This window comes from Poeciliopsis prolifica, unplaced genomic scaffold (assembly GCF_027474105.1).
Source record: "Poeciliopsis prolifica strain line A6 unplaced genomic scaffold, Auburn_PproV2 SCAFFOLD066, whole genome shotgun sequence".
Lineage (NCBI taxonomy): Eukaryota > Metazoa > Chordata > Actinopteri > Cyprinodontiformes > Poeciliidae > Poeciliopsis > Poeciliopsis prolifica.
The window spans coordinates 406,199-433,188 of NW_026562441.1; the positions used below are offsets into that span (position 1 = coordinate 406,199).

General features: G+C 40.1%; 2 protein-coding genes and 5 pseudogenes across 2 annotated transcripts; all 7 read right to left on the reverse strand.

The window, feature by feature from the left end:
* Nucleotides 1-1,178: 1,178 nt before the first annotated feature.
* LOC129351288 (E3 ubiquitin/ISG15 ligase TRIM25-like) lies at nt 1,179-5,108 on the reverse strand (annotated as a pseudogene).
* LOC129351311 (E3 ubiquitin/ISG15 ligase TRIM25-like) lies at nt 3,962-8,953 on the reverse strand (annotated as a pseudogene).
* Nucleotides 8,954-9,195: 242 nt separating this feature from the next.
* LOC129351312 (zyxin-like) lies at nt 9,196-11,486 on the reverse strand (annotated as a pseudogene).
* LOC129351283 (tripartite motif-containing protein 16-like) lies at nt 11,107-13,347 on the reverse strand. Its single transcript, XM_055020172.1, has 2 exons — nt 11,819-13,347; nt 11,107-11,622 (listed from the first exon to the last, which is right to left on the reverse strand). The coding sequence occupies exons 1-2, from the start codon at nt 13,205-13,207 to the stop codon at nt 11,572-11,574; spliced, it is 1,440 nt and encodes a 479-aa protein (XP_054876147.1). The 5' UTR covers nt 13,208-13,347; the 3' UTR covers nt 11,107-11,571.
* Nucleotides 13,348-14,000: 653 nt separating this feature from the next.
* Nucleotides 14,001-14,897, reverse strand: LOC129351289 (tripartite motif-containing protein 16-like protein). Its single transcript, XM_055020183.1, has one exon. The coding sequence runs from the start codon at nt 14,835-14,837 to the stop codon at nt 14,178-14,180; it is 660 nt and encodes a 219-aa protein (XP_054876158.1). The 5' UTR covers nt 14,838-14,897; the 3' UTR covers nt 14,001-14,177.
* Nucleotides 14,898-17,084: 2,187 nt separating this feature from the next.
* On the reverse strand, nt 17,085-22,563 carry LOC129351313 (uncharacterized; annotated as a pseudogene).
* A 1,636-nt stretch (nt 22,564-24,199) lies between these two features.
* On the reverse strand, nt 24,200-25,922 carry LOC129351314 (tripartite motif-containing protein 16-like; annotated as a pseudogene).
* Nucleotides 25,923-26,990: the final 1,068 nt, after the last annotated feature.

Genomic DNA, 26,990 nt, shown 5'->3' on the forward strand with positions numbered 1-26,990 from the left:
AATGATCACATTTTATAAATACTCAGAATATTCTTAATGGTTCTCTGCATACATTTAATCATGAACACATGGATTCATTAAAACAGTGGTTTAAAGTCTTTTAAAATGGTTGATGCCTGATCGTGTGCAGCAGTCAGTAGCTATAATTATGAGACATGAAATGATCACTAGTTAGCAGAACAAAATAATAGAAAAAGATAATAGTCACCATTCTGTTAAAATATTGAACCAGCGTATATTGAAGGTATCAGTTTCAAGTACAGTAATGTTTCCACACCTAAACACGTGGGCAAATATATTTTTTTGTTTCGTTACTTTGTGAGCTTGTTTTTCCTGACAATTTCTGAGAAATCAATTCCGATCATATCTACTGATCAAAATCAAACTTTAGGAAGACGGGCAGAAATAATATATTTTATTTGAGGGCACCTTTCAAAACTCAAGGTCACAAAAACAAACCTGCCACTTTTATCACTGTGCATATGCAGCTGAATTTCCAACCTCTGAAATCCAATAGAGATTTTTTTTTTTCATTAATTTCTACAACAAAATATTGATTGATGTCCCAGGGTCCCTATTTGAGTTTGATAAACTCGGTTGAATCCCCATTAAAGAAAGGCCCAACACCAGCATGTAGCGGCTGAGTGAATCTGGTCTGGACTCTGTGCAGGAGAGTCATGGATTCAGAGACGCTGTAGAAAGACAGAATACCTGCTCTGTGGTCCAGGTACACTCCCACTCTGGAGGAAACTGGACCTGATACTGGAGTTTCAACTTTGTTGTGTAAAAATGTGTAACTGTCTGTGTCACAACTAAATGACCAAGATTTGTTATTGGCTCCAAATAAACATTCATTTGAAGCTCCTCTACTGATGTTCTTGTATGAAACGGCTACATTAACTCCTCCTTCTCTCCACTCCACCTCCCAGTAACAACGTCCAGTCAGACTCTCTTTGCTCAGAACCTGAAACGAATCTGTGAATCTGTCTGGATGATCAGGATTTTTTTTGCTGTGTTTCTGTTAGCCTCAGATAACAACAGAAATCTGTTTGCTGTGTTTGGATCCAGGGTGATTTCTTGTGCGTATTTTAAGAATGCAGCTCTGCTCTTTGGTTCTGGTTCTGAGAGTAAAACATCCACTTCAGTGATCATCAGTGAGATGTTTGTCCATGTGTCTTTCAGAATGTCCTCCAGTAAATATGTAACTCTGACACAGCTGCTGTCACATCCTCAAAGTGTCTCAGAGGACGAACAATGATGCTGGATGATCCTATAGATTCACTGAGTGCTGGCAGTGAGGGGTAGTTGAGGAGAAACTGGGTGTGATCCTCTGTGTGTGAGAGCTGCTCCAGCTCAGCGTCTTTCCTCTTCAGCTCAGTGATCTCCTGCTGCAGCTTCTCCTGAACATCTTTGACTCGACTCACTTCAGTTTCCTGCTGGGATCTGATCTGCTGCTTCACATCAGAGCTTCTTTCCTGGAGGAGACGGATCAGCTCAGTGAAGATCTTTTCACTGTCTTCCACTGCTTTATCAGCAGAGACATTGATGGCCTCCACCTCCTGTTGAAGCAGCTTCACATCTTTCTCTTGGTCCTGGATTCTCTGATGGATTTGTTGTCGACTCTCCTGGAGCTTCTTCTGCTTCTCAGCTCTTTCTGCTGCAGCTGGGACTGTTTCATGGCCTTTATGTTCCTCCATAGTGCAGAGATAACAGATACTCTGCTGATCAGTACGACAGAAGATCCTCATTATCTCCTCGTGATGTGGGCAGATGTTGTCCTGGAGTTTCTTGGAGGGGTCCCCGAGTTTGTGTTTCTGTAGTGTAGGTACCTCATAGTGAGGTTGGACATGACTCTGACAATAAGACACCAAACACATCAGACAGGACTTGACGGCTTTCCTCTTCCTCCCAGTGCAGACATCACAGGCCACATCTTCAGGTCCAGCATAGCAGTGGTCAGCTGGAGCATCTTGAAGTCCAGTGTTTTTCAGATCCTCGACCAACTCTGCTAACATGATATTTTCTTTAAGACAGGCCTTGGTATGAAAGTCTCTCTACACTGAGGGCAGCTGTGGATCTCTTCATCGTCTCCATCCAGTGCTCTTCAATACAGTTCTTACAGTAGCTATGTCCACAGGGAATAGTCACTGGTCCTTCAGTAAATCCAAACAGATCGAACAAGAGTATTTTGCTGATTCCATGTGATTTTCTTGCTGTGCCATTTCACTGTTGAATGTCTATAGTTCTTCTTCCTCCTGGTTTATCAACAGGCCAAATAAAGATTTTTCTTTCTTCTTTACTCACTGATTTGCAACAGGTTAAGTTGTTGGTTCTTGAACTGATCTGAGAATAAAGAATCAAGAAATAAACTTTTAGGTTGTCAATGTTTCAAACGATGGAGTGATTAAACTGCATGTGTCATTAAAGAGCTGATTAGTACCACTATAAACTGGCGCTAATCTCCAGACTTCTTTGTTGACTATAAATCCTCTGTGAGTAACTTTTTAAGCAGTAATTTGACGAAGTATTTTAAAGTTCTTGGACAGTTTCATCTGTAATGTATGAGGACTCAAAACAAGAAGAAATTTCATGTTTACCTTGAGTCACTTTGTCTTTAACTTGCTAAACTGGTTCAGGTTGGACTCCAAGTTATAGCCCAGATGTATGAATGATCCATTTGCTCTCTCTTATTTCTTTACTCGCTGATTCCCAAGATCCCTTCTCTATGATTGTGACTTTAACAGGTTCCCTTCCTGTCTGCCCTGGCTGGATCAGTCTTCATATGTATCCCGTGTGATTCCTCCCCATCTTTCACAACCACCTAAGAGGTCATACAAGCCTCTCAATGCAGTGTATTGTACACAAGCAATTTGATGAATGACAGACTGAACTCACTGATTACTCAATGAACAAACCTAGCAAACTCCAAACAATGTCTTAACCACCAGTGTACCAGTAGACATGACATCTACAATCCCAGAGCTGCGTGATCAGGAGCAGCGCCAGCAGCACATGCATCAGCTTTTGGACTGGAATAACCAGGCTGCTTTTCTCTGAAGAATGGGCACAAATTGAAGAAATGAGAAATGGTTCAACATTGCTGGAACTATAGTTCTGCCCCAGAATGTGTAAAACACCATATTATTCTAGCTGGGATACGTCTTTTGATTAAATTACCTATTGTAATTCCCAAAGGTTGTGCTTGTTTAAAAAAAGAAAAACAAGGATGTTTAGTGTGAGCATAGCAAATATTTTGCACCTGAAATTATGCGAATCATTTGAAAGAAATATTTATTCCTTCAGACTCAACCCGCATCTGCACCTTTTGTGTTCATGTGCTAATTCTCAAACTGCAGCATGTAGAGCATAACTTTCTTGCCCTCTCCTTTTGAAATCACTGCTCTGAATAAGTGTTGGGATAATTTAGGATTTTCTTTCACAGACATAACGTGTGTTCTGTTCAAGTTTCACTCTGTCAATATCGAAACTGTTCCTACATTGAGGGCAGCTCAACGTCGATCCTCTGATCTTTGTGTCCCCAAAAGTCTTAAACACAATTCACAGTAGCTGCGTCCACGTGGAATAGGAATCAGATCTCTGAGTAGATTTAGACAGATGGAGCAATCAATTTTCCTGAATACGTCTGATCTCCTCTCTGAGCCTTTTTGCTTCTCAAAAACACAGAATCTCTAGTTTCTATTCCTCCTGTAGTTGTGTTTCACAAGAAGCCAAACAACATTGCTGGAACAAACAGGTTTGTTACTTACTGATCAGCAGCAGTTGTTCAGCTCAGTGATCCTACCGGTCATAAAGCTGTCAGATGTGAAATGGGAGGAACCAGGAAATGGAGCAACACAGCTGAACTGTGTTTAATCGGAGGAATAACGTACCAGCCATTGTTGGGAGGATCTACAAACACATAAGACTGCTGCTGTATTTCTTATTCTTACTTCTTCACACTTCACTTCTGAGTCTCATAGAAGTCATCAGTTCCTGTTTTTCTGTTGTCATTGTGAATCCACAGCTCTTCTGTAAAATCGCTGTCTTCAATTTCTCCAAAATGCCTCTGAAAAATGACACTCAATGTCTGACAGATGCTGAACACTAGCACCATGACTGAATTATGAATGTAGTTGATGTAACTGTGTACTTCCATCACTGCCATGATTTTTAATTACTTACCGTGGGAACTAGTTTATTCCCATTCGATTTTAATGTATTTCTTATTTAATGGAATAAAATAAAATCAAAAAATTTAAAGATTAGCAAAATACAGACCAAGACTTGCATACATTTGTAATGGAAATGCAGCTAGTTCCTGCATTCCAGCTAAAAGAATAAGCTTTTCCTGGCTTATTCATAATTTTGCAAAAGGAAACTTTGAATTATTGATTCCCCTAAAACGATGCTGGGATCATAGACAATGTATTTAAGGGAGCATAAGGATCCACTTAAATAGAAGATCGTTTTGCAGAATCCATCAGATTTCCTTGCTTTGCCTCGTCAACGTCTATCAACACAGTTTCCCAACTTTCAGGTTCCTCATATCAAACGTTTCCCTCTCAGAGTCAAACCTCGGAGCTATAAACTGTCACAGGAAGAAGCGTCAGGTCTTAAATCCTTATCTGTGTTCTTGGAAAAGTAGATCACCTTTTGAGCAATTTAATAGTCTCGATTTAAGTATTTAATATGTCTGAAATAAAATTAGCTGCAAATGTAGTTGGGTTTTAGAAAACTTGTTAATAATTTATGCAATTATGTATATTTATTCATCGTCTAAGCCAGAGCTTTTCGACACAGTCGGTTTTAAAAATTACACACCCCTCTTCCAAACCTCAGAGATCTGAAACCACATGTTAAGCAATAAGTTTAGCAATCTTGGTTTCGCCCTGGATTCAGGTTTTAACAAACATCAACCGCCTTTTGCAGAGATGGATGTGTCTGGACTTACCCCTTGTCTGTGCCATGGATTTGTCTGAGGGAATTCTCTGTGATATTCTTTCTTTCCTTTGAAAAGAAGCTTAAATTAATTATTATTGCTGTTACCACTGTAGTTAAAACACTTCTTAACTACTTGCAATGCATTTTACATTTATCTGTCAGACAACTCCAAGTCCCTCCCCGTTCTCTGTGCTTTCGCTTGCTGTTGCATGACAAACTGCCCAACTAGACTCAGTCAGGGTGAGTCACAAACAAGAAGAGTGCTGAGAACGGAGCAGGGGGAAGAGACAGACAGAGAAAAATAACTGTTTGCATTGGCAAATATACGTTTTAGAATGTCCTTCCTGCCAGTTTCAGTACAGTCAATCTGTCTTTTTCTGTTTCCACCTGTCCTGTTGCAGCACTACAAACGTAACACAATAACCTGGTCGCCTTCATATTCTAGGACTGATTTATTCTACAAAAAGTGTATCTGGAAAGAGCCTCCTTATTTACTAAATCAAGACTTTATTCAGGACCAAAGGCAGGCCACATTGATGCAATATAAACCTGTGTTTGTATGTTGGAGAGAACAAAAGCAAGCCTGCTAATCCAGAACACCTGCAGGAAATTTAATCAAATATCTTTGAATTTTGGTCGCACACTAATCTCAATCTACTCTGAATTTTGTCTCTAAAATCTAAATTTTGTATTTAGATTAGGATCTGTGTAGTTTTATCCATAAGTTAGTATTTCTAAGTTTGTTTAATCGATAAAAAAGGAGAGATAGATCCACACTGTTTTTAAAAAAAAAAAACATTTCCTGGAAACAGCAGGAAGCATAATCTCATTGTAACTTTTAAATACTTTCTGAAGAAAATTTATTAATAAACCCTCATATCATCTCAATGTTTGGCTATATTGTGTTGACATCACCTAGTGCAGCAGAAATAGATGACACCTATACAGGTTATGTTTCCTTCATCAGTCAATTTAATTCAGTTTAATAAAATAGCACTGATTCACAACAAACCTGAAGGCAAATTACAAACAGATTCCGATCATATTCAGAAATACTCAGTTCAGTCCAATCTTACAAACATTTCAGTTAATAAGGCAGCTGACATGATTCTGACAAGCATTTGGCAAAAGTGAAAAGATGAAACTCCTTTTCCTCCTTTAAGTAAATATCCATCAGAACAGTGGCTGTGGATTCACCTGCACCTCTTGTGTGTGAGACTAGTGGTGCAAAAGTACAGCATGCCAAAAACACATTGTGGTTTATGAATCTGGAAGTTTTAACCCACATACAAAAGTCCTTGTTGTGGGAAAAGATAGAATTCAATTTGCGTACTTCAGAATCAGTGACATGAAAGACACAGAAATTTACATTTACACAACTCCTGCCCTGATTTTTCTGTGTCTCCAAATTTATATTTATATTTTTTGCCTTAACTGTCTGCATAGTCCAGCCAGTTAAAAATGACAATTTGAATGTCCTAAGTGTTTTTACATTTAACTCTTTTCTTTTTGTAATGATCTTAATATGAAATTCATTACGATTAGCTTCACTGTCTTGTCATCATGTCATCAGGACTGGAGCTATAGGTAACGTAAAAAAAATTGTGGATTTAATTCCAGCTTCTCAGTGTGACTTTGGGTGCGTGGATACTTAGTGATGAACTGTTTTGAGCTGTTAGTTTGAATAGAAAACGTTTTATTATGCATGTTCAGTTACTCTATTTAACCAAGATAAACTCAGCAGTTCCATGATTAAACAGCCAAAGTCCAGCATGTAGCGGCTCAGTGAATCTGGTCTGGACTCTGTGCAGGAGAGTCATGGATTCAGAGACGCTGTAGAAAGACAGAATACCTGCTCTGTGGTCCAGGTAAACTCCCACTCTGGAGGAAACTGGACGTTTAATGGAAGTACTTACTTTGTTGTGCCAGAATGTGCAAAAGTTACTGTTACAACGTAATGCCCAAGATTTGTCATTAAAGCCAAGCTTAGATTCATCTAATCTTCCTGTTCTGCTGATATTCTTGTATGAAACTGCTATTTCAACACCTTCTCCCTGACTCCACTCCACTTCCCAGTCCTGACTCCACTCCACTTCCCAGTAACAACGTCCAGTCAGACTCTCTCTGCTCAGAACCTGAGACCAACCAGTGAATCTGTCTGGATGATCAGGATATGTCTGATTCATTAACGATACTTTTCTGTTTCTCTGAAGCAATGACAAACTTTGATGTGCTGTATTTGGATCCAAAGTTATTTGTTTTGAGTAAGTTAGGAATTCAGCTCTGGTCTTTGGTTCTTGTTCTGACAGCAAAACCTCTACTGTAGTCATTGCCAGTTCAATGTTTCTCCATGAGTCTCTCAGAACATCCTGTAGTTTGTCTCTGAGCTGACACAGCTGCTGTCACGTCCTCAAAGTGTCTCAGAGGACGGATGTTGATGCTGGATGATCCTGTAGACTCACTGAGTGCTGGCAGTGAGGGGTAGTTGAGGAGAAACTGGGTGTGATCCTCTGTGTGTGAGAGCTGCTCCAGCTCAGCGTCTTTCCTCTTCAGCTCAGTGATCTCCTGCTGCAGCTTCTCCTGAACATCTTGACTCGACTCACTTCAGTTTCCTGCTGGGATCTGATCTGCTGCTTCACATCAGAGCTTCTTTCCTGGAGGAGACGGATCAGCTCAGTGAAGATCTTCTCACTGTCCTCCACTGCTTTATCAGCAGAGACATTGATGGCCTCCACCTCCTGTTGAAGCATCACACATCTCTCTTGGTCCTGGATTTCTCTGATGGATTTGTTGTCGACTCTCCTGGAGCTTCTTCTGCTTCTCAGCTCTTTCTGCTGCAGCTGGGACTGTTTCATGGCCTTTATGTTCCTCCATAGTGCAGAGATAACAGATACTCTGCTGATCAGTACGACAGAAGATCTTCATCACCTCATCATGACGAGAGCAGATGTTCTGCAGAAATTTAGTAGATGCTTCAACCAGATTATGCTTTTTAAACGCAGGTGATTCATAGTGAGGTTGAAGGTGTTTTTGGCAATAGGAAGCCAAACAGACCAGGCAGGACTTGACAGCTTTCCTCTTCCTCCCACTGCAGACATCACAGGCCACATCTTCAGGTCCAGCATAGCAGTGATCAGCAGGAGCAGCTTGGAGTCCAGTCTTCTTCAGATCCTCCACCAACTCTGATAGCATGATGTTTTTCTCCATGTTAGGCCTTGGCATGAACTTTTTCCTGCACTGAGGGCAGCCGTAGATTTTTCTCTGCTCTTCTCCATCCCAGAAGTCTTTGATACATTTCATACAGTAGCTGTGTCCACAGGGAATAGTCACCGGATCCTTCAGTAGATCCAAACAGATGGAACAGGAGTATTTAGATGAATCCATGTTTATCCCTCGCTGCTCTGCGTACTCAGCAATTGTCAGGTCCTGCTCTTTACAGTACAGAAATTCTACCAAGCCTTGACCTTTAAAAGGGAGGAACCAGGAAATAACTTGTCGACTGTCAGATCTGAACTTGTGTTGCAGAGAGGGGAGTGACTGTTTGCTTTACGACAAGTCAAAGACAAGTTTGAGTCTACAGTAGAAATATACATTTATCTTACCTTCACCTGCTATCTCCAGAAGTATTCAGTCGGTTTTCAGGCTTTGTTCTATTTGTCTCACAAAGTAATTTGTGTGTGTTAATGTTACAGATCAAGTAAAAGCCAATGCTACTGGAAGTATGTTGCACTGCTTCAGCTTGTATAAACCACCTGTTGCTGTTTTGGTTTGAAAGATTTATGGTGCGTAACAACTTATATTTGGATGTCAGTTTTTTCTGTTGAAATATGTATTTTATATTCAAGTTTACTTCATTATTTTGTCACTCTAAGTACCATATATTCATCCAGTTGGTCTTTTGACAACCAACTAAAATATGCTGCAATACTTTTAGTATAATTTTCAGTTCTCTAACTGTTGTTTTTAATTACTCACAGAATGATTCTTCCAAACCTTTATTTCTCTTGATCATGATGATTTTATACTTACAGCTAACAAAAAACATGACATTTAAGATTAGAATATTACATCAGGCAAAACAAATATTCTAATACAGAAATATGGACTTAATGAAAAGTATGTCTAACACCTGATTAAGGATTATTGTCAAAATGATACTTTTAATTCGACAAATGAGCCTCATCTGAACACATATTGTTGAATTTGACCGTGTATATGAAAACAAGTATTGTATTAAAAATCTGCTAAGTGCTTTAAAACATTATGTATTTCTAACAACAAACTTGGTTGGAAGACTTATATAGATCTGCAATAAACCAGATTTTATTCAGTGCAGAACTTGTATGAAACTTATCAAAAAAAATGTTAAGAGAAATCATGCTTTTAAATTTGGTCCAACCTAAAGATCCCACATCAGTCAATCACTTCCTGGTTCTCTTGCTGTGACACTTAATACACAGAACCCTGCCATTTAGAGAATAACCTTGATATTTATCTACTTCTGTTGACAATGGTCGATCACAGTCCTCACAGTGGTAACACTCGATGTGGTAGTTCTTCCCCAGAGCCACCAGTTTTATCATTTCATCACTGCCCGCAGCCGGAACAATGGGTTCTTTACAGGTTTCACACTGAGGAGAGAAATGCTTGTGGTAATCCTGTTCACAGTAGGGCTTGTTGACTTCACCTGCAATAAATGGGAGTCCATCCAGCATGCAGGAGCAGGTGCTGCACAGGAAGCACCGGACATGGAAGCACTTTCCCATGGCCTTCAGGATACGGTCAGTGATTTTCTCTCCGCATTGAGAGCAGGAAGACAGGGATGTCACGTAGCAACTTTCACATTCTGGTGAGCCTTCCTTGTGTAGAACTGCAAGCCCTGCAGGGGGCGATGACATCTGATGCAGCAGAAACAGCTGAAGTGGAAAACTTTGCCCATTGCCTTCAAAGCTGGTTGAGTGCTGGACAAATCCTTGCCACATTTACCACAAATCTTTGTTGGAATGGAGGTGGGAACAGGGCTGGTTTATCTTTGTTGAAGTTTTTGATCAATTTCTTCATGTTTGGAGAGACCCACCACCTGGGACTGGGTCTGGACCAGGCGGTATCGGCACTGATAAAGGTCTGCTCTTCACCCTCTTTTTGTTAGAGGAGGGAAGTGACACCTTGGTATCCTCTGCTTATCATCTGAGACGCTGATGCTCCTCATCTTCTGTTGAACCACTTTCACATCTTTCTCTTGGTTCTGATGTCTCTGCTTGAGTTGTTGTCGCATTACTTCAAACTCCGGCTTGTCTGTCCTTTCTGCTGCATTTGGATCTCTTTTATATTTATCGAATAAAATCTTCATCACTTCATCATGACGAGAGCTGAAGTTCTGCTGGGGCTTCACTGAAACTTCAACAAGTTTATGTTTACTAAAAGTAAAAGACTCATAATGAGGTTGGATGTGTTTCTCACAAAACGAGGCTAAGCAAACCAGACAGTTCTTTACAGCTTTCATCTTCCTCCCACTGCAGACATCGCAGGCCACATCTTCAGGTCCAGCATAGTAATGATCAGCTGGAGCCGCTTGTAGTCCAGTCTTCTTAAGATCTTCCACCAACTCTGAAAGCACAATGTTTTTGACCAGGCCGGGCCTTGTTGTGAACCTTTTCCTGCACTGAGGGCAGCTGTAGACTCCTTTTTGATCTTCCCGATCCCAGCAAGACCTGATGCAGTTCATACAGTAGCTGTGTCCACAGGGGATAGTTGCCGGACTCTTCAGCAGATCCAAACAAATACAACAAGTTAATTTAGCAGAATCCATCTGATGTTTCTGCTGCAGAGTTTCAGTAATACTGTGTGACTCTTCCTTTAGGGAAATGAACAACCAGCCACTCCCTACTGTTTACCTGACAAATGGGAGTGGCTTTTATTGCTGTTATCAGTACTCTAGAGGACAGAGGTTGTTTTTGCAGAGTGAACTTCTTGATAAGGTAGTGGTTACTGAAGAGGTACTGATGAAAAATTACATACTGATGCCTTGAAGTCAATAGGACATATCCATCCATTTAATTTCATTTTATTCATCGCATTAAAATTGGAGAAATTTACAACAGATGTCTTAAGGCACTTTTCAAAAGGCAAACAGACATAATCTATCCTCTCAGATATATTCAAATACAGTAAAATGCATTTCATTATTTAGAACCACTTTGATATGTGGGGATATGATGACTAATTTTCTTAAAAGTTGCATTGAGAAAGAAGTTATATAATTAGAACGTGTTAAACCAGTTTTCTCTCTATTACTCTTGCATCAATGAGCTTTCCCTCAGAGTTATGCGTCTTGACTTGCTAAAATCTTCGCCCAGTTCAACTTTGAATATTTTCTTTTGTGTTTAGTCTTATCACGTGTGCTGCACAGTGCGATGGTTCGTAGCATTGTTGCCTTACAGCAAGAAGGCCCTGGGTACAATTCCCGTCCCGGGGTCTTTCTGCATGGAGTTTGGATGTTGTCCCTGGTGGATGGGTTGTCTCTGGGTACTCTGGCTTCTTCCCATTGCCCCTAGGTGTGAATATCTCACTGGTTCATTTATGCTGTTCTGACTCTATTTGACTTTAATGAACTCAACAAAATCTGCCTCATCAAATAGTCGGACCCCAGCATGTAGCGGCTGAGTGAATCTGGTCTGGACTCTGTGGAGGAGAGACATGGATTCAGAAACGCTGTAGAAACACAGAATACCTGCCCTGTGATCCAGGTACACTCCCACTCTGGAGGAAACTGGACCTGGTACAGGAGTTTCAATGTTTGTGATGAAAAGTGTAACTGTTTCTGCCGCAATATAATGCCCAAGATTTGTTATTGAATCAAAATAAACACTTATCTGACCTTCCTTCTGTGCTTATGTTCTTGTATGAAACTGCTACAGCAACTCTTCCTCCTCTCCACTCCACCCCAGTAACTACGTCCAGTCAGACCCTCTTTACTCAGAACCTGATTATAATCAGTGAATCTGCTTGGATCACTGAAATGATACCGTAATACAGAAGTTGAGGAAAGTTTTGATGTTACTTTCCTATTTCCGTCTGATAAAAACAGCTTCCTGTGTGCTGTGTTTGGATCCAGAGTGACTTTTTGTGAATATTTTAAGAATCCAGCTCTGGTCTTTGGTTCTGGTTCTGACAGCAAAACCTTTACTGTAGTTTTTGCCAATGAGATGTTTGTCCATGGGTCTCTTAGGATGTCCTGTACGATGTCTCTGAGCTCTGACACAGCTGCTGTCACGTCCTCAAAGTGTCTCAGAGGACGGATCTTGATGCTGGATGATCCTGTAGACTCACTGAGTGCTGGCAGTGAGGGGTAGTTGAGGAGAAACTGGATGTGATCCTCTGTGTGTGAGAGCTGCTCCAGCTCAGCGTCTTTCCTCTTCAGCTCAGTGATCTCCTGCTGCAGCTTCTCCTGAACATCTTTGACTCGACTCACTTCAGTTTCCTGCTGGGATCTGATCTGCTGCTTCACTTTAGAGCTTCTTTCCTGGATTAGACGGATCATCTCAGTGAAGATCTTCTCACTGTCCTCCACTGCTTTATCAGCAGAGACATTGATGGCCTCCACCTCCTGTTGAAGCAGCTTCACATCTTTCTCTTGGTCCTGGATTCTCTGATGGATTTGTTGTCGACTCTCCTGGAGCTTCTTCTGCTTCTCAGCCATTTCTGCTGCAGCTGGGACTGTTTCATGGCCTTTATGTTCATCCATAGTGCAGAGATAACAGATACACAGCTGATCAGTACGACAGAAGATCTTCATCACCTCATCATGACGAGAGCAGATCCTCTGCTGAAGTTCAGTAGATGCTTCAACCAGATGATGTTTTTTAAACGTAGGTGATTCATAGTGAGGTTGAAGGTGCTTTTGGGAGTAAGACACCAAACAAACTAGACAGGACTTGACAGCTTTCCTCTTCCTTCCACTGCAAAAATCACAGGCCACATCTTTAGGTCCAGCATAGCAGTGGTCAGCTTGGAGTCCAGTCTTCTTCAAATCTTCCACCAAATCAGCTAACATGATGTTTTTCTCCAGGTTGGGCCTCGGTATGAACTCTTTCCTGCACTGAGGGCAGCTGTGGATTCTCCTCTGATCTTCTCCATCCCAGTGGTCATTAATGCAGTTCATACAGTAACTGTGTCCACAGGGAAGAGTCACCGGATCCTTCAGTAGATCCAAACAGATGGAACAAGAGTATTTAGCTGACTCTTTCTGATTTCGCCTCTGTGCCATTTCACCTTGAACGTCTGTAGTATTTCTTTCCTTTTTTGCAAACAGATGTGCTTCAGAATAAGCCAAACCAGAATTTGTCTTTTTCTCATCGAGCTTCAGCAGGTTGATTTGTCGACTCCTCAAATTCACAATGCAGTGGCTTGGACTTTGTCTGAGGTTTTGAAAGAACCAGGAAATAAACTGTTAAACTGCCTTCTTTTTCAAGATGGGAGTGGCGTCATGCCATATTTCAATCCATGTGAAAAATCAGTTTAAATCTGCACCATCAGCCTACACTGGAGCTAACTTCATCTCCAATCTTAACACTTGACTGTTAAAAAGATTTACCTAATTTCTTTGGGTAACTTGGGGTATTATCTAATGAAGTATTGAATAAGTTTTGGACACCTTTATCTGTGTTGCCTGAGGAAGGAAACAATTTATGTCATAATGTTTTTAACCTGCTGAACTGGTTGGTTTTCTAAGGGAAACACAAACATACAAACTTCAGCTTTGATTTGCTTATTGTAATGCTCTCCCTTTTCTCTTTTAATTAAAGAAATAAATATGAGTTCTTCGACTCATTAAGTCTCTAAGAAACAATTTATAAGATTTTTATTTGTAGAGTAGATTGACATTATTTGAGACAGAGAATTTATTGCATGGGGAAAAAGATATATAATTGGCATTCAGCATCAATAAGGCAGAAACTACAGATTTTTATAACATTTTAATGCATACAAATGTCATTAAAACATTTTCTACAAAACTTTGTAGTGTTAGTTACATCAGTTAATGTTCTGCTGACCTGGAAATTAGTTAGCGTCTATAAAGCACAGATGTGCTTCAGTGGCGTCATGCCACTGATGGTGAAATGATCACCATTGCTCTACTTCTGATCATAGTTAATAATAATAGAGGAATCTCAGGAAGAATCCAACTCCGCTATGTCTCACTAAATCTGGGCCCAGCCACCTCAGATCACTGCTGACTATTTCATCTTAATGAACTCAGCAGAGGAGCCATGATAAATATAAACTCCAGCATGTAGCGGCTGAGTGAATCTGGTCTGGACTCTGTGCAGGAGAGTCATGGCTTCAGAGACGCTGTAGAAACACAGAATACCTGCTGTGTGGTCCAGGTACACTCCCACTCTGGAGGAAACTGGACCTGGTACTGGAGTGTCAATGTCATTGTGCCAAAATGTGTAACTTTTTCTGTCACAACGTAATGACCAAGATTTATCATTAAGTCCAAAAAAACATTCCTTACATCTTTCTGCTCTGCTGATGTTTTTGTATGAAACTGCAACATAAACTAATCTTCCTCTCCACTCCACCTCCCAGTAACAACGACCAGTTAGACTCTCTCTGCTCAGGACCTGAAACCAAAAACCAGCGAATCTGTCTGGGTGATCAGGATGAGACTGTTGTTCTTCCCCTCTTGTCACTTTTCTGCTCCCCTCAGACAATATCAGAAACCCGTTCACAGTATTTGGATCCAGAGTGATTTCTTGTGAATATTTTAAGAATTCATCTCTGCCCTTTTGTTCTGGTTCTGCTGCAGCTGGGACTGTTTCATGACCTTTAAGTTCAGCCATAGTGCAGAAATAACAGATACAATCCTGATCAGTACTATGGAGGATCTTCATCACCTCATCATGACGAGGGCAGGTTTAGGGTTAGCAGAAACCTGAAGCAGTTGGTTCAAGTTGGAGTCTTTTTCAGATTTTTCACCAGCAGGACTCAGTATGAACTGTTTCCTTCACCAGGCCTGTTGTGGTTTTCCTTTGATTTTCCCAGAAGTCTTTAACTTCTGGGAAAGATGTAGAGAAGTTTGTTTATGCCTTCGTCGTCTCCAGACTTGATTACTGTAATGAACTTCTCTTTGGGATTCCTAGGAAAGACATACAAAAAACACGATAAATGCAGAACAGTCTACCAGGACCCTAATGAGAGTACCTTGACATGAAACACATAATTTCTGTTCTTCATCCTGATTTGCTGTCCCTGCTAAGATCTACAAAATCTCCTTTTCTCTGTCTTCATGGGAATGCACCATTTGCGGCTAAATGGAGGGAGTATGTGCACCTCTGGACAAGACCAAAGAGACACAGTTGACAACTTAGAGACTTTGTTGTCATACTTAGTAAATTTTCAGACCCTCTTTTTCAAAAGAGCAACAAGGAAAACAGTCAAGCTAATTTTTTCTGTAATTAGAGACTTTTAATGACAACTTTTAAAACTCCAATTCCTCTTCAAAAGCTGGTCAGAGTGAGCAGTGCGGTCCCTCCTGCTTCCTGAGGACTGCAGTTGGTCTCAGTCAGCTGTCGTGCAGCAAACCAACTGCAGGACATGCAGGAATGGAAACCCATTCTGCTCTGTGTCCAGATTGCAAATTAATCACACATACAAAGCTGAGAAAAGTCACTAATACTCACCATGCTCAACATAATCAACTTGTACCTCAACCGAAATACGCTGCTTTTTCTTTGAATGAAGTGTTTTTCCATGTTCTCCCTTTAAACAAAACATCCTGTTTTAATACCTAATCTGTAAGGTTCCTGTTTTACTTTATCATACTTGCGTTTTTATTTGCATTTGATTGTTGAACATGTTTACTGAAGATTTCAGTAAATACGAAGGGTGTCATCAATAAAATGAATTATTATTATTGTTGTTGTTAATAACTATAATAATGAGGTTAATGCAGTAATTGTGTTCACAGGTTATAGTCATCAGATCCTTCAGTAGATCCAAACAGATCTGATTCCTCTCAGTCTTTTCCCTTCTCAAAAACTCTGAATGTCTCAGGTTTTTCTTCCTGATTTGTCCCATAAGCAGCCAAACTCCAGTTTGTTACTTACTGATCAGCAGCAGTTTGTGATCAACTGCGTGATTCTACTGATCTTGAAGCTTTCAGAGGAGTGAGACGAAGGAAGCAGGAAATGCAGCAGCACAGCTGAACTCGGTGTTGAACCCAAAGGAGGAGTTTAACCCAGAGCTGCGGTTGGGAGGGGCAAATTATCTGCAAAGACTTCAGACTGCTGCTGCATTTCTCACATCATTTCTTGTGTTTTAAACATTTTACTTCAGACTCTGGACTCCAGTTGACCATTTTCTGTATATTTATTTATATACAGCATTGCTCTTACTAAATAACACATATAAAAAGTCCATCCAATTAGACAACTTCAGCTTACTAGTAAAATTGGTTAAAAACTTTTCTTTCTAAGAAAGTATGTAAGAGATTACATCAAGCCATTGCCTTGCAGCAATAACTCCTCATTAATGAGTATGTAACAACCGGACTGTTTGTTGCATTGTGCTGCTGGCTTTGCAGAAATCTCTCTGAGGATATATGTAGCAAACAGTAAAACTCTTAAAGGCAATAAAACTCCAGGAGAACCAGAACTGGTCTAGGAGTGGCTTGTATGTGAAAGAAAAGTAAGAAGTTAATGGCTGCATTAGCCTCCTTTAGCCAACATTCTGTTACTAGCTATATTTGCTTATTAGCTACAGCTAACATGCTATCTGACTTTACATGACAAATTTGATCTGCAATAACTAACATGCCAGTTTTACAACTGGTTGTATTGGGAAATGTTGAAGTGGTGTCTGTACTTTAGCAGGTTGATGCCTTTTAAACAAGATGGAGACTCATTTCTTTCTGTGGAGACTTTTATTAGCATAACAGTCAGAAAATATAAATCAACAAGAAAATATTTAAAGTATAAACTTACTAAAATGAAAAATGTCTTCATATCATTTGTGTGCTTCTCTCTTGCACATTGGAGGAAATAAGAAAAAATATTTGACATGAAAATATAAATCATAAATTCTAACCTGTTAAATTTGAACAAGAATATTTTAGTAAAACATTATTTCATATAACCTATCATGTAGCCTATTTAAGAACAATTCATTTTTACACACTTTTCAAAATCTACATTAACTTATGATTGCAGATTAAAACATTTTCCTTCATTGATTTTTGTTTTCAATGTGAATATTTCAAAGCAGAAATACTGTTAAGTTTTTCTTTTTCTATTGTTTGAAAATCACTGAAAATGAAAGGTATTTTTCATTCTGACCTGTCATAGCTAAGTATTTTGTTGCGATTCTTTGCTGTTCTACTCAGTTATATTGAACTCTGCAGAGTCTCCCAGATCAAAAAGTCGGATCCCAGCATGTAGCGGCTGAGTGAATCTGGTCTGGACTCTGTGCAGGAGAGTCATGGTTTCAGAGACGCTGTAGAAAGACAGAATGCCTGCTGTGTGATCCAGATACACTCCTATTCTGGAGGAAACTGGACCTGGTACCTGAGTTTTAACTCTATTGTGTAAAGATGTATAACCCTTTGCATAACAACTTAACACCCAAGATTTGTCATTGAATCCAAACACACATTCATCTGCAGTCCCATCTCTGCTGATGTCTTTGTAGGAAACAGCAACATGGATTGCTTCAGCTCTCCACTCCACCTCCCAGTAACAACGTCCAGTCAGACTCTGGACGCCCAGAACTTGATCATAAAATGTAAATCTGTCTGGATGATGAGAAAAAGATTGTTGTTGTTTCATTATTGTTACTTTTTTGTTCCTCTCAGTTAATAACAGCTGTGTATGAGCTGTGTTTGGATCCAGAGTAATTTCTGTTGAATATTTCAAAAATTCAGCTCTTGTCTTCGGTTTTGGTTCTGACAGCAGAACATCAACATCACTTATTGCCAGTTGAATGTTTGTCCCTGTGTCTCTCAGGATGTCCTGTAATTTGTCTCTGAGCTCTGATACAGCTGCTGTCACGTCCTCAAAGTGTCTCAGAGGACGGATGTTGATGCTGGATGATCCTGTAGACTCACTGAGTGCTGGCAGTGAGGGGTAGTTGAGGAGAAACTGGGTGTGATCCTCTGTGTGTGAGAGCTGCTCCAGCTCAGCGTCTTTCCTCTTCAGCTCAGTGATCTCCTGCTGCAGCTTCTCCTGAACATCTTTGACTCGACTCACTTCAGTTTCCTGCTGGGATCTGATCTGCTGCTTCACATCAGAGCTTCTTTTCTGGAGGAGACGGATCAGCTCAGTGAAGATCTTCTCACTGTCCTCCACTGCTTTATCAGCAGAGACATTGATGGCCTCCACCTCCTGTTGAAGCAGCTTCATATCTTTCTCTTGGTCCTGGATTCTCTGATGGATTTGTTGTCGACTCTCCTGGAGCTTCTTCTGCTTCTCAGTCATTTCTGCGGCAGCCGAGACCGTTTCAAATTCATTCATTAAGATCTTCATCATCTCATCATGAAGAGAACTGAGGCTCTCATGGAGTTTCTTGGAGGGGTTGAAAAGTTGGTGTTTTTTCAGTGCAGGCACCTCATAGTGATGTTTAATATGAGTCGCACAATAAGAAGCCAAACAGACCAAGCAGGACTTGACAGCTTTCCTCTTCCTCCCAGTGCAGACATCACAGGCCACATCTTCAGGTCCAGCATAGCAGTGATCAGCTGGAGCAGCTTGGAGTCCAGTTCTCTTCAGATCCTCCACCAAATCTGCTAACAGCACATTTTTCACCAAGACAGGCCTCAGTTTGGATTTCTGTCTGCACTGTGGGCAGCTGTGAATTCCCCTCTGATCTTCTCCATCCCAGAAGTCCTTAATACAGTTCATACAGTAGCTGTGTCCACAGGGAATAGTCAATCCTTCAGTAAATCCAAACAGATGGAACAAGAGAATGTTATGGAATCCATCTGATTTCCTGGCTCCTCCATTTCAGTTCTGAGTAACACGGGGATCTTTTAAATCAAATTAAGCTTCGACAGAAAAAGCCAAAACCTCGTCTTTTCTAATTGCTGTGCTCCTGAACTTTTCCTGACGCTGAATGTTCTGATCCTTTGTCTTTCAGATTGTTTAAGGGGAAGAACCAGGAAATGTGCTGTTTGAACCTGCCTCTATGTTTGAGTGGTTGAACTGGTTATACTGGATCTTTCTTCCCTGAATATGAGACAGTGTTTACAGGTGTTCTAATCATTTAAATCTTTGGTTTTTCATGCAGGTAGTAGGCTGCCCCGGCTTCACGTCCTGTAATTTTGGTTTCTCTGGCACCTCTGGGAGCAGAAGGAAAAGCACCCTAAAGTTTTACACCATAACTTCATAAGTGAACCGAGGTTTCTTATGGGGTTATCTAACGCCATAACTGACCTATTGGAGCACTTTGAAAACTGAATTTGTAAACACCGGCGGTTCAGTTTGAGCCAGAGTTGTCATCCCAACAAGCAGCTTCCTAACAAACAGAGATAATCCACTGGTTCCAGTGACTCATTCTAGTAAAACAGGTTCATAAACCCAACTAGAAAATATGAACAGAAATGATTTTGTTTCCTTTGGATTTAGTTAATTTTTTTAACAGTTTAAAACCCAAACCATCAATTTATTATCAGACATGGAAAGAAAAAAAATGATCGTAAAAGCTAAAAGAGCTTTTATTGTTTCCAAATACTGGATGTAAATTTGATAATAATTGATAATAATTTGATAATAGATACTTAAACATGATTTGCTCAAATTCTAAGCAGCACTAGAATAATACAGTGAACATGAATCACAAAGATGAAATAATTTTGAAACAATTGTTTTGATTGTGTCTAATCAAAAACAATAAAATCAAACCTATTACAATAGTGATTTTTCTTTTTATCAAAACCAAAATCAGTTCACAAAAAGTCATCAGTGCAGACATGAAAAAAAATCAAACTGTTAGAAAGCATCCAAACTATAGATAATGAAGCCAAAAGTACATATTTATCCCACTAATAGCTTTTTCTTAGTTTTTATAATTAATTTGGAAACCGTATCTACAGTCTGAACAGTTCACAAAATTATTATAAAAATGGTTTTAAATAGTCTTTAATGAAAAATGAAACAAATTCAAAACTAAAGTTGTATTATTAACCTTGTTACAAATTTAAAACAATGTAAATGTGTTCTCTATTTCCCAGAGTCAGTACTGTCCAGAATTAAACACAATTGATGACCTGGACTTATGTTCATTAAGTTTGATTTTTTTTTTAATATCACATGTTTTGGTAAACCTTTTCATTTCTGGCAGCATGTCAGGCTTTGATAAAATCCAGGAGATTACAGTTTTTCTCATGATTGTTTCATATGAAGTGAAACATTTTAGCTTTATTATCAGCATAAATTCTTCCGACAAGAGGTCCCGACCACATGTTGGACAAAGTTAATGTAGCTTTGTCCAACAAAACAATGACTGATGTCCTGATCAATAATCATCATTTAATCTGTAGATAACCACATTTTCCTTCAGCTCATCTCAATTTCACTGACATTTTGTCAGAGAAAGCAATAAATGTGAATCAAAATCCTCCTGGTAGTCTCCGTGGCGGACCAGAAACAGGAAGACACAAATGATCAGCATACAAGATGACAAAGTAGCTTTATTTCTGAGCAGTGAAGAAATGATAACAATGAACTCTCAGCCACAATGATGGAGCTGGAAGAGACTTAAACTAGAATGCACATGTTAACCAAATGGACCTCAGATCACTGATGACTATTTCAGCTTAATCAACTCAGCAGAGGGTCCGGCATGATGGGCCATCTGGACAAATCCAACTCCAGCATATAGCGGCTGAGTGAATCTGGTCTGGACTCTGTGCAGGAGAGTCATGGTTTCAGAGACGCTGTAGAAACACAGACACCTGCTCTGTGGTCCAGATACACTCCTAATCTGGAGGAAACTGGATCTGGTACTGGAGTATAAACATAGTTGTGAAGAAAATCAAATCTGTTTTTGTCACAATAGAATGCCCAAGACATGTTATTGTATCCAAACAGACAACCACCTGAATAATCACCTCTGCCCATATATTTGTATGAAACTGCTACATAAACTTCTTCTCTCATCTCCACCTCCCAGTAACAACGTTCAGGAAGACTTTTTCTGCTCAGGACCTGATACCAACAATCAAATCTGTCAGGAAGATCAGGATAAGACTGTTCTTCATCCACTACTGTGACTTTTCTGTTCCCCTCAGAAAATAACAGATTCCTGTGAGCTGTATTTGGATCTAGAGTGATATATGTTGAATATTTCAAGAATTCAGCTCTGGTCTTTGGTTCTGGTCTAAACAGTAATACGTCCACATCAGTAATTGCCAGTTGAATGTTTGTCCCTGTGTCTCTCAGGACATCCTGTAGTTTGTCTCTGAGCTCTGACACAGCTGCTGTCACGTCCTCAAAGTGTCTCAGAGGACGGATGTTGATGCTGGATGATCCTGTAGACTCACTGAGTGCTGGCAGTGAGGGGTAGTTGAGGAGAAACTGGTTGTGATCCTCTGTGTGTGAGAGCTGCTCCAGCTCAGCGTCTTTTCTTCAGCTCAGTGATCTCCTGCTGCAGCTTCTCCTGAACATCTTTGACTCGACTCACTTCAGTTTCCTGCTGGGATCTGATCTGCTGCTTCACATCAGAGCTTCTTTCCTGGAGGAGACGGATCAGCTCAGTGAAGATCTTCTCACTGTCCTCCACTGCTTTATCAGCAGAGACATTGATGGCCTCCACCTCCTGTTGAAGCAGCTTCACATCTTTCTCTTGGTCCTGGATTCTCTGATGGATTTGTTGTCGACTCTCCAGGAGCTTCTTCTGCTTCTCATCATTTCTGCTGCAGCTGGGACTGTTTCATGGCCTTTATGTTCATCCATAGTGCAGAGATAACAAATACTCTGCTGATCAGTACGACAGAAGATCTTCATCACCTCATCATGACGAGAGCAGATGTTCTCTTGGAGCTTGTTGGTGGGTTTGACCAGCTTGTGTTTCTTTAGTCCAGGAACATCATAGTGAGGTTGGAGATGATTCTTACAGTAAGAAGCTGGACAGGATAAACAGGACTTGACAGCTTTCATTTTCCTCCCAGTGCAGACATCACAGGCCACATCATCAGGTCCAGCATAGCAGTGATCAGCAGGAGCAGCTTGGAGTCCAGTCTTCTTCAGATCCTCCACCAACTCAGCTAACATGATATTTTTCACCAGGATCGGTCTTGGTATGAAACCTTTCCTGCACTGAGGGCAGCTGCAGATTTTCCTCTGATCTTCTTCATACCAGTAGAGTTTAATACAATTCATACAGTAACTGTGTCCACAGGGAATAGTCACCGGGTCCTTCAGTAGGTCCAAACAGATGGAACAAGAATATTTACCTGAATCTATCTTATTTCCTCTTTGAGCCATTTCACTTCACAATACTGAATGTCTTCTTCCTTCTGTAAATATGTACAAACAGAAGCTATACACCAGTTTTTTTACTTACTCATCTGCAGCAGTTTGTCTCATCAGCTTAGTGATTCCACTGATACTAAAGCTTTGAGACGGGTGAAACAGCGAAGCAGGAAATGAAGCAGCTGAGCTGAACTCTGTGTTCAACAGAGGGGAGGAGCTTCACAGTATTTGTTGCAAACACTCTAAATCCTTCAGACTGCTGATGCATTTCTCTCTTCACTTCCTATTTTTAAACTTTTTAGTTCAGACTCCCACTTTGCTTCCAGTTGATCGTAATCAGTGTTACATTCATTTCTATATTCATATGATATCAATTTGTGTGAGTACACTTACCAACTCTTGTAGAATAATCCATGTGCATTAATATATGCTGGTAAATTATTTACTTGGGAAAGTAAATAATCGATCCAGAATTCATATTCATATGAGGACTTCGAACTCTATTAAACATCTTTCTGTTACGTAAAGAGAAAATAAGCAAAGGCAGAACTTATCATTTTTGAGAGATTTTGACAGATGTGGTGATGTTACTGGTTTTCTGACAAACCTTGAACAACACGACATATAAAACACATATATACAATCCTGAATAAATGTTTTAATTTTTATGTGTCCAGGTGTTGTCCACCTCTCACAAGTCAAAACTCAGCAAATATCTTCAGGATTTTCTTATTCACATGCAGAATCACATATGGGAGACATTTTAAAGGAAAAAATGTTTATTTGCAAAAGCACATAAAATGATGAAAGAATTACTAAACATTCTTCTTTCTTCCATGGTTTGTGAGCAGTGGCTGAGGAGGAGGCTATTGAGAATAAGCTGCTTACTGGTGAAGGAGGCCATCTAGTGTGAGGGGAGATGAATCAAGTTTGTGGAGTGAGAAAGTGGAACTTGAGAGGGTCCAATGCCATTTTACCAGGTACAGCTTTAAGGAGCAGGATTGTGCAATCAAAACAAGTCCACTCATTCCTTTGTCGTTAACTCCTGGGCCCAGTCAGTTTTGGGGATGGCCTCTTAGGGGTTTAACAGAAGGTCACCAACAATTATGTGCACTGAAATTGGGATGGTCAGAGTTGGCTCAAGTGTGGTTGAGATCCTCTGTTAGAAGGATCCCAAGTGATCACATCATGCACAGTTTTAAGGAGTGGGACCAGCAGATTGAAAAAAGTCAACTTATATTTTCATATCCCACTAAAACAACATATTTTTCAAGTCTTTTTTCACTGTTTAACATCTCAAGTCAGATAACATTGTGTTATTCTACCAGTCACTGCATTTATTCAATGTTTTCAAGAGCCATTACTATTCAGGATTAAAAACAACTGCTCTTCATTGTTATAATTATTTATAAATGCATTTTGTATATTCTAATTGGATTGATGTTTTTCCTGTACAAACATGAAACATGTTAACTTTATTGTAGTAATATTAAGTAGAGCAGAATCCTCCTGTCAAGAGGTGCTGAAAGCATCTCAAATGTCAAGTTAATAAAATAGTCAAGTTGAGCCAGAATGTGATGTTTGTTCAATAGAATAATGATGATGATGATGATTACAATTTCCATCAGCTCACCTGTACATGCATCTGAACAACATTTGGTCTGAAATGGCAGTTCTAAGCAGCATTGATTGAGACTAAAGAATCTGAAACTAAAAGGTATATCAAATGCAGGGACATTTGATCACTGCTGACTATTTAGGTTTATTGAACTCAACAGAGCATCCATCATCTAAAAGCCAAACTCCAGCATGTAGCGGCTGATGAATCTGGTCTGGACTCTGTGGATCAGAGTCATGGTTTCAGAGACTCTGTAGAAACACAGAATACCTGCTCTGTGGTCCAGATACACTCCTAGTCTGGAGGAAACTGGACCTGGAACCGGAGTTGCAACGTTGTCGTGATAAAATGTGTAACTGTTTTTGTCACAAGATAATGCCCAAGATTTGTCATCAAGTCCAAATGAACATTCATTTGATCTTTCTGCTTTGATGATGTTCTTGTATGAAACTGCTATGTGAACTGTTGCTTTCCTGCTCCACTCCACCTCCCAGTAACAACGTCCAGTCAGACTCTCTCTACTCAGGACCTGAGCATAATAAGTGAATCTGTCTGGATGATCAGGATACGACTCTTGTTGTTCCATTCTAGTTACTTTTTGTTCCCATCAGACAACAACAACCTACTGTGTGCTGTGTTAGGATCCAGAGTGACTTCTCTTGAATATTTTAAGAATCCAGATCTGCTCTTTGGTTCTGGTACTAAAACATTCTTATCTTTATTTTCAGTGACATCTTTTTGGATGGTTCTCTCAGGACGTCCTGTACGATGTCTCTGAGCTCTGACACAGCTGCTGTCACGTCCTCAAAGTGTCTCAGAGGACGAACAATGATCCTGGATGATCCTGTAGACTCACTGAGTGCTGGCAGTGAGGGGTAGTTGAGGAGAAACTGGGTGTGATCCTCTGTGTGTGAGAACTGCTCCAGCTCAGCGTCTTTCCTCTTCAGCTCAGTGATCTCCTGCTGCAGCTTCTCCTGAACATCTTTGACTCGACTCACTTCAGTTTCCTGCTGGGATCTGATCTGCTGCTTCACATCAGAGCTTCCTTTCTGGAGGAGCTCAGTGAAGATCTTCTCACTGTCCTCCACTGCTTTATCAGCAGAGACATTGATGGCCTCCACCTCTGTTGAAGCAGCTTCACATCTTTCTCTTGGTCCTGGATTCTCTGATGGATTTGTTGTCGACTCTCCTGGAGCTTCTTCTGCTTCTCAGCTCTTTCTGCTGCAGCTGGGACTGTTTCATGATCTTTATGTTCATTCATTAAGCAGAGATAACAGATACTCTGCTGATCAGTACGACAGAAGATTTTCATCACCTCATCATGATGAGAGCAGTAGTTCTCATGAAGATTCTTGCAGGGATTCACCAACATGTGTTTCTTCAGTCCAGGGACATCATAGTGAGATTTGAGATGATTCTCACAATAAGAAATCATACAGACCAGGCAGGACTTGACAGCTTTAATATTCTCCCAGTGCAGACATCACAGGCCACATCTTCAGTCCAGCATAGCAATGATCAGCTGGAGCAGCGTGAAGTCCAGTCTTCTTCAGATCCTCTGCCAACTCTGATAACACAATGTTTTCACCAGGATAGGTCTTGGTATGAAACCTTTCCTACATTGAGGGCAGCTCGGGATTTTCACCTGATCCTGTCCATCCAGTGGTCTTTAATGCAGTTCATACAGAAGCTGTGTCCACAGGGAATAGTCACCGGTCCTTCAGTAGATCCAGACAAACGGAACAGGAAAATTTTTCTGAATCCGTCTGATTTCCTCTGTGAGCCATTTCACTTCTCAACAACACTGAATGTCTGAAGTTTCTTTTCCTCCAGTAGATATGTCTCACAAGAAGACAAACACCAACTTGTTGCTGATCTACAGCAGCTTGTGTTTTGAGCTCAAGGATCCTATTGATACTAAAGCTTTCAGATGAGTTAAACGGGAAAAACCAGAAATGAAGCAGCAGAGCTGAACTCTGTTTAATAAAAGGGAGGAGCTTTCAGCAGTTTTCTGCTTGGGAGGGATTTCTTTAGGCTTCAACTTGCAGTTAAATTCGTCACTTCATGTTGAGCTTTTGAAATATTTCAATTCAGACTGAAATTGCCTCCGTTTAACCATATTTAATGTTCCATTTGTTTTTCATGCATCTTAGCTCCCACCATTTACACTGACTGTAACCAGTGTTAATATTATTCATCTGAGTGAATACATTTAACAGCTCATTTGAAAATCTCAGCAGTGGGATTATCCTTGTTGGTGGAGAACATCTTTGCAAACAATATCATGGTTTGTGAAACTTATGGCCCCAAACATTGCGACATCTTGGATCCTCTCAAACCAATTATCTTCCTCAGGAGATCAGACAGTTAAACAAGAAATTGCCTGTTCAAAACGAAAGCATCACAATTCAAAAAATAAGTTTAGCACAAGTAAAGCTAACTAAAGTTGATTTAGGCAAGAGCCTTTAAATTATTAGTATAAGTGATTCACATATAGTAGTCAAAATTTTATCCACATACTACCCAGATGCTGCAAATGTTCTACATTTAATCTTGACCTGTTTTTCTGTTTGCTCTGTACTATTTAAACAGCAATGAAATGTGGAAAAACAAGAGAAAGACGAATGATTCTGTCTTATAGCATGTCAACATAATATTGACTTCCACTGTTCATTTATGTGGTTAAAGTTGTTTATTTGAGTAAATGACAGGTATGTTTGTAACCTTTTCTTAATTAAGAATGGTTTGAAGATGTCTATTTTAAGCTAATTACGCATTCAATAAGTCCACTATCATTGTAGCAGCAGTTTTTTTTCTTTAGTATGATGTGCTTCAATTCCTCATAATCCTTCATCAAAAGATGTTTGTTTGAGACACATGGCTCATGCAATTTATGTAGCATAGTGTCAGTGAATCGATGATTGATCTCATTGGTCTACTGAAGACATCTGAGGACGTGTAAT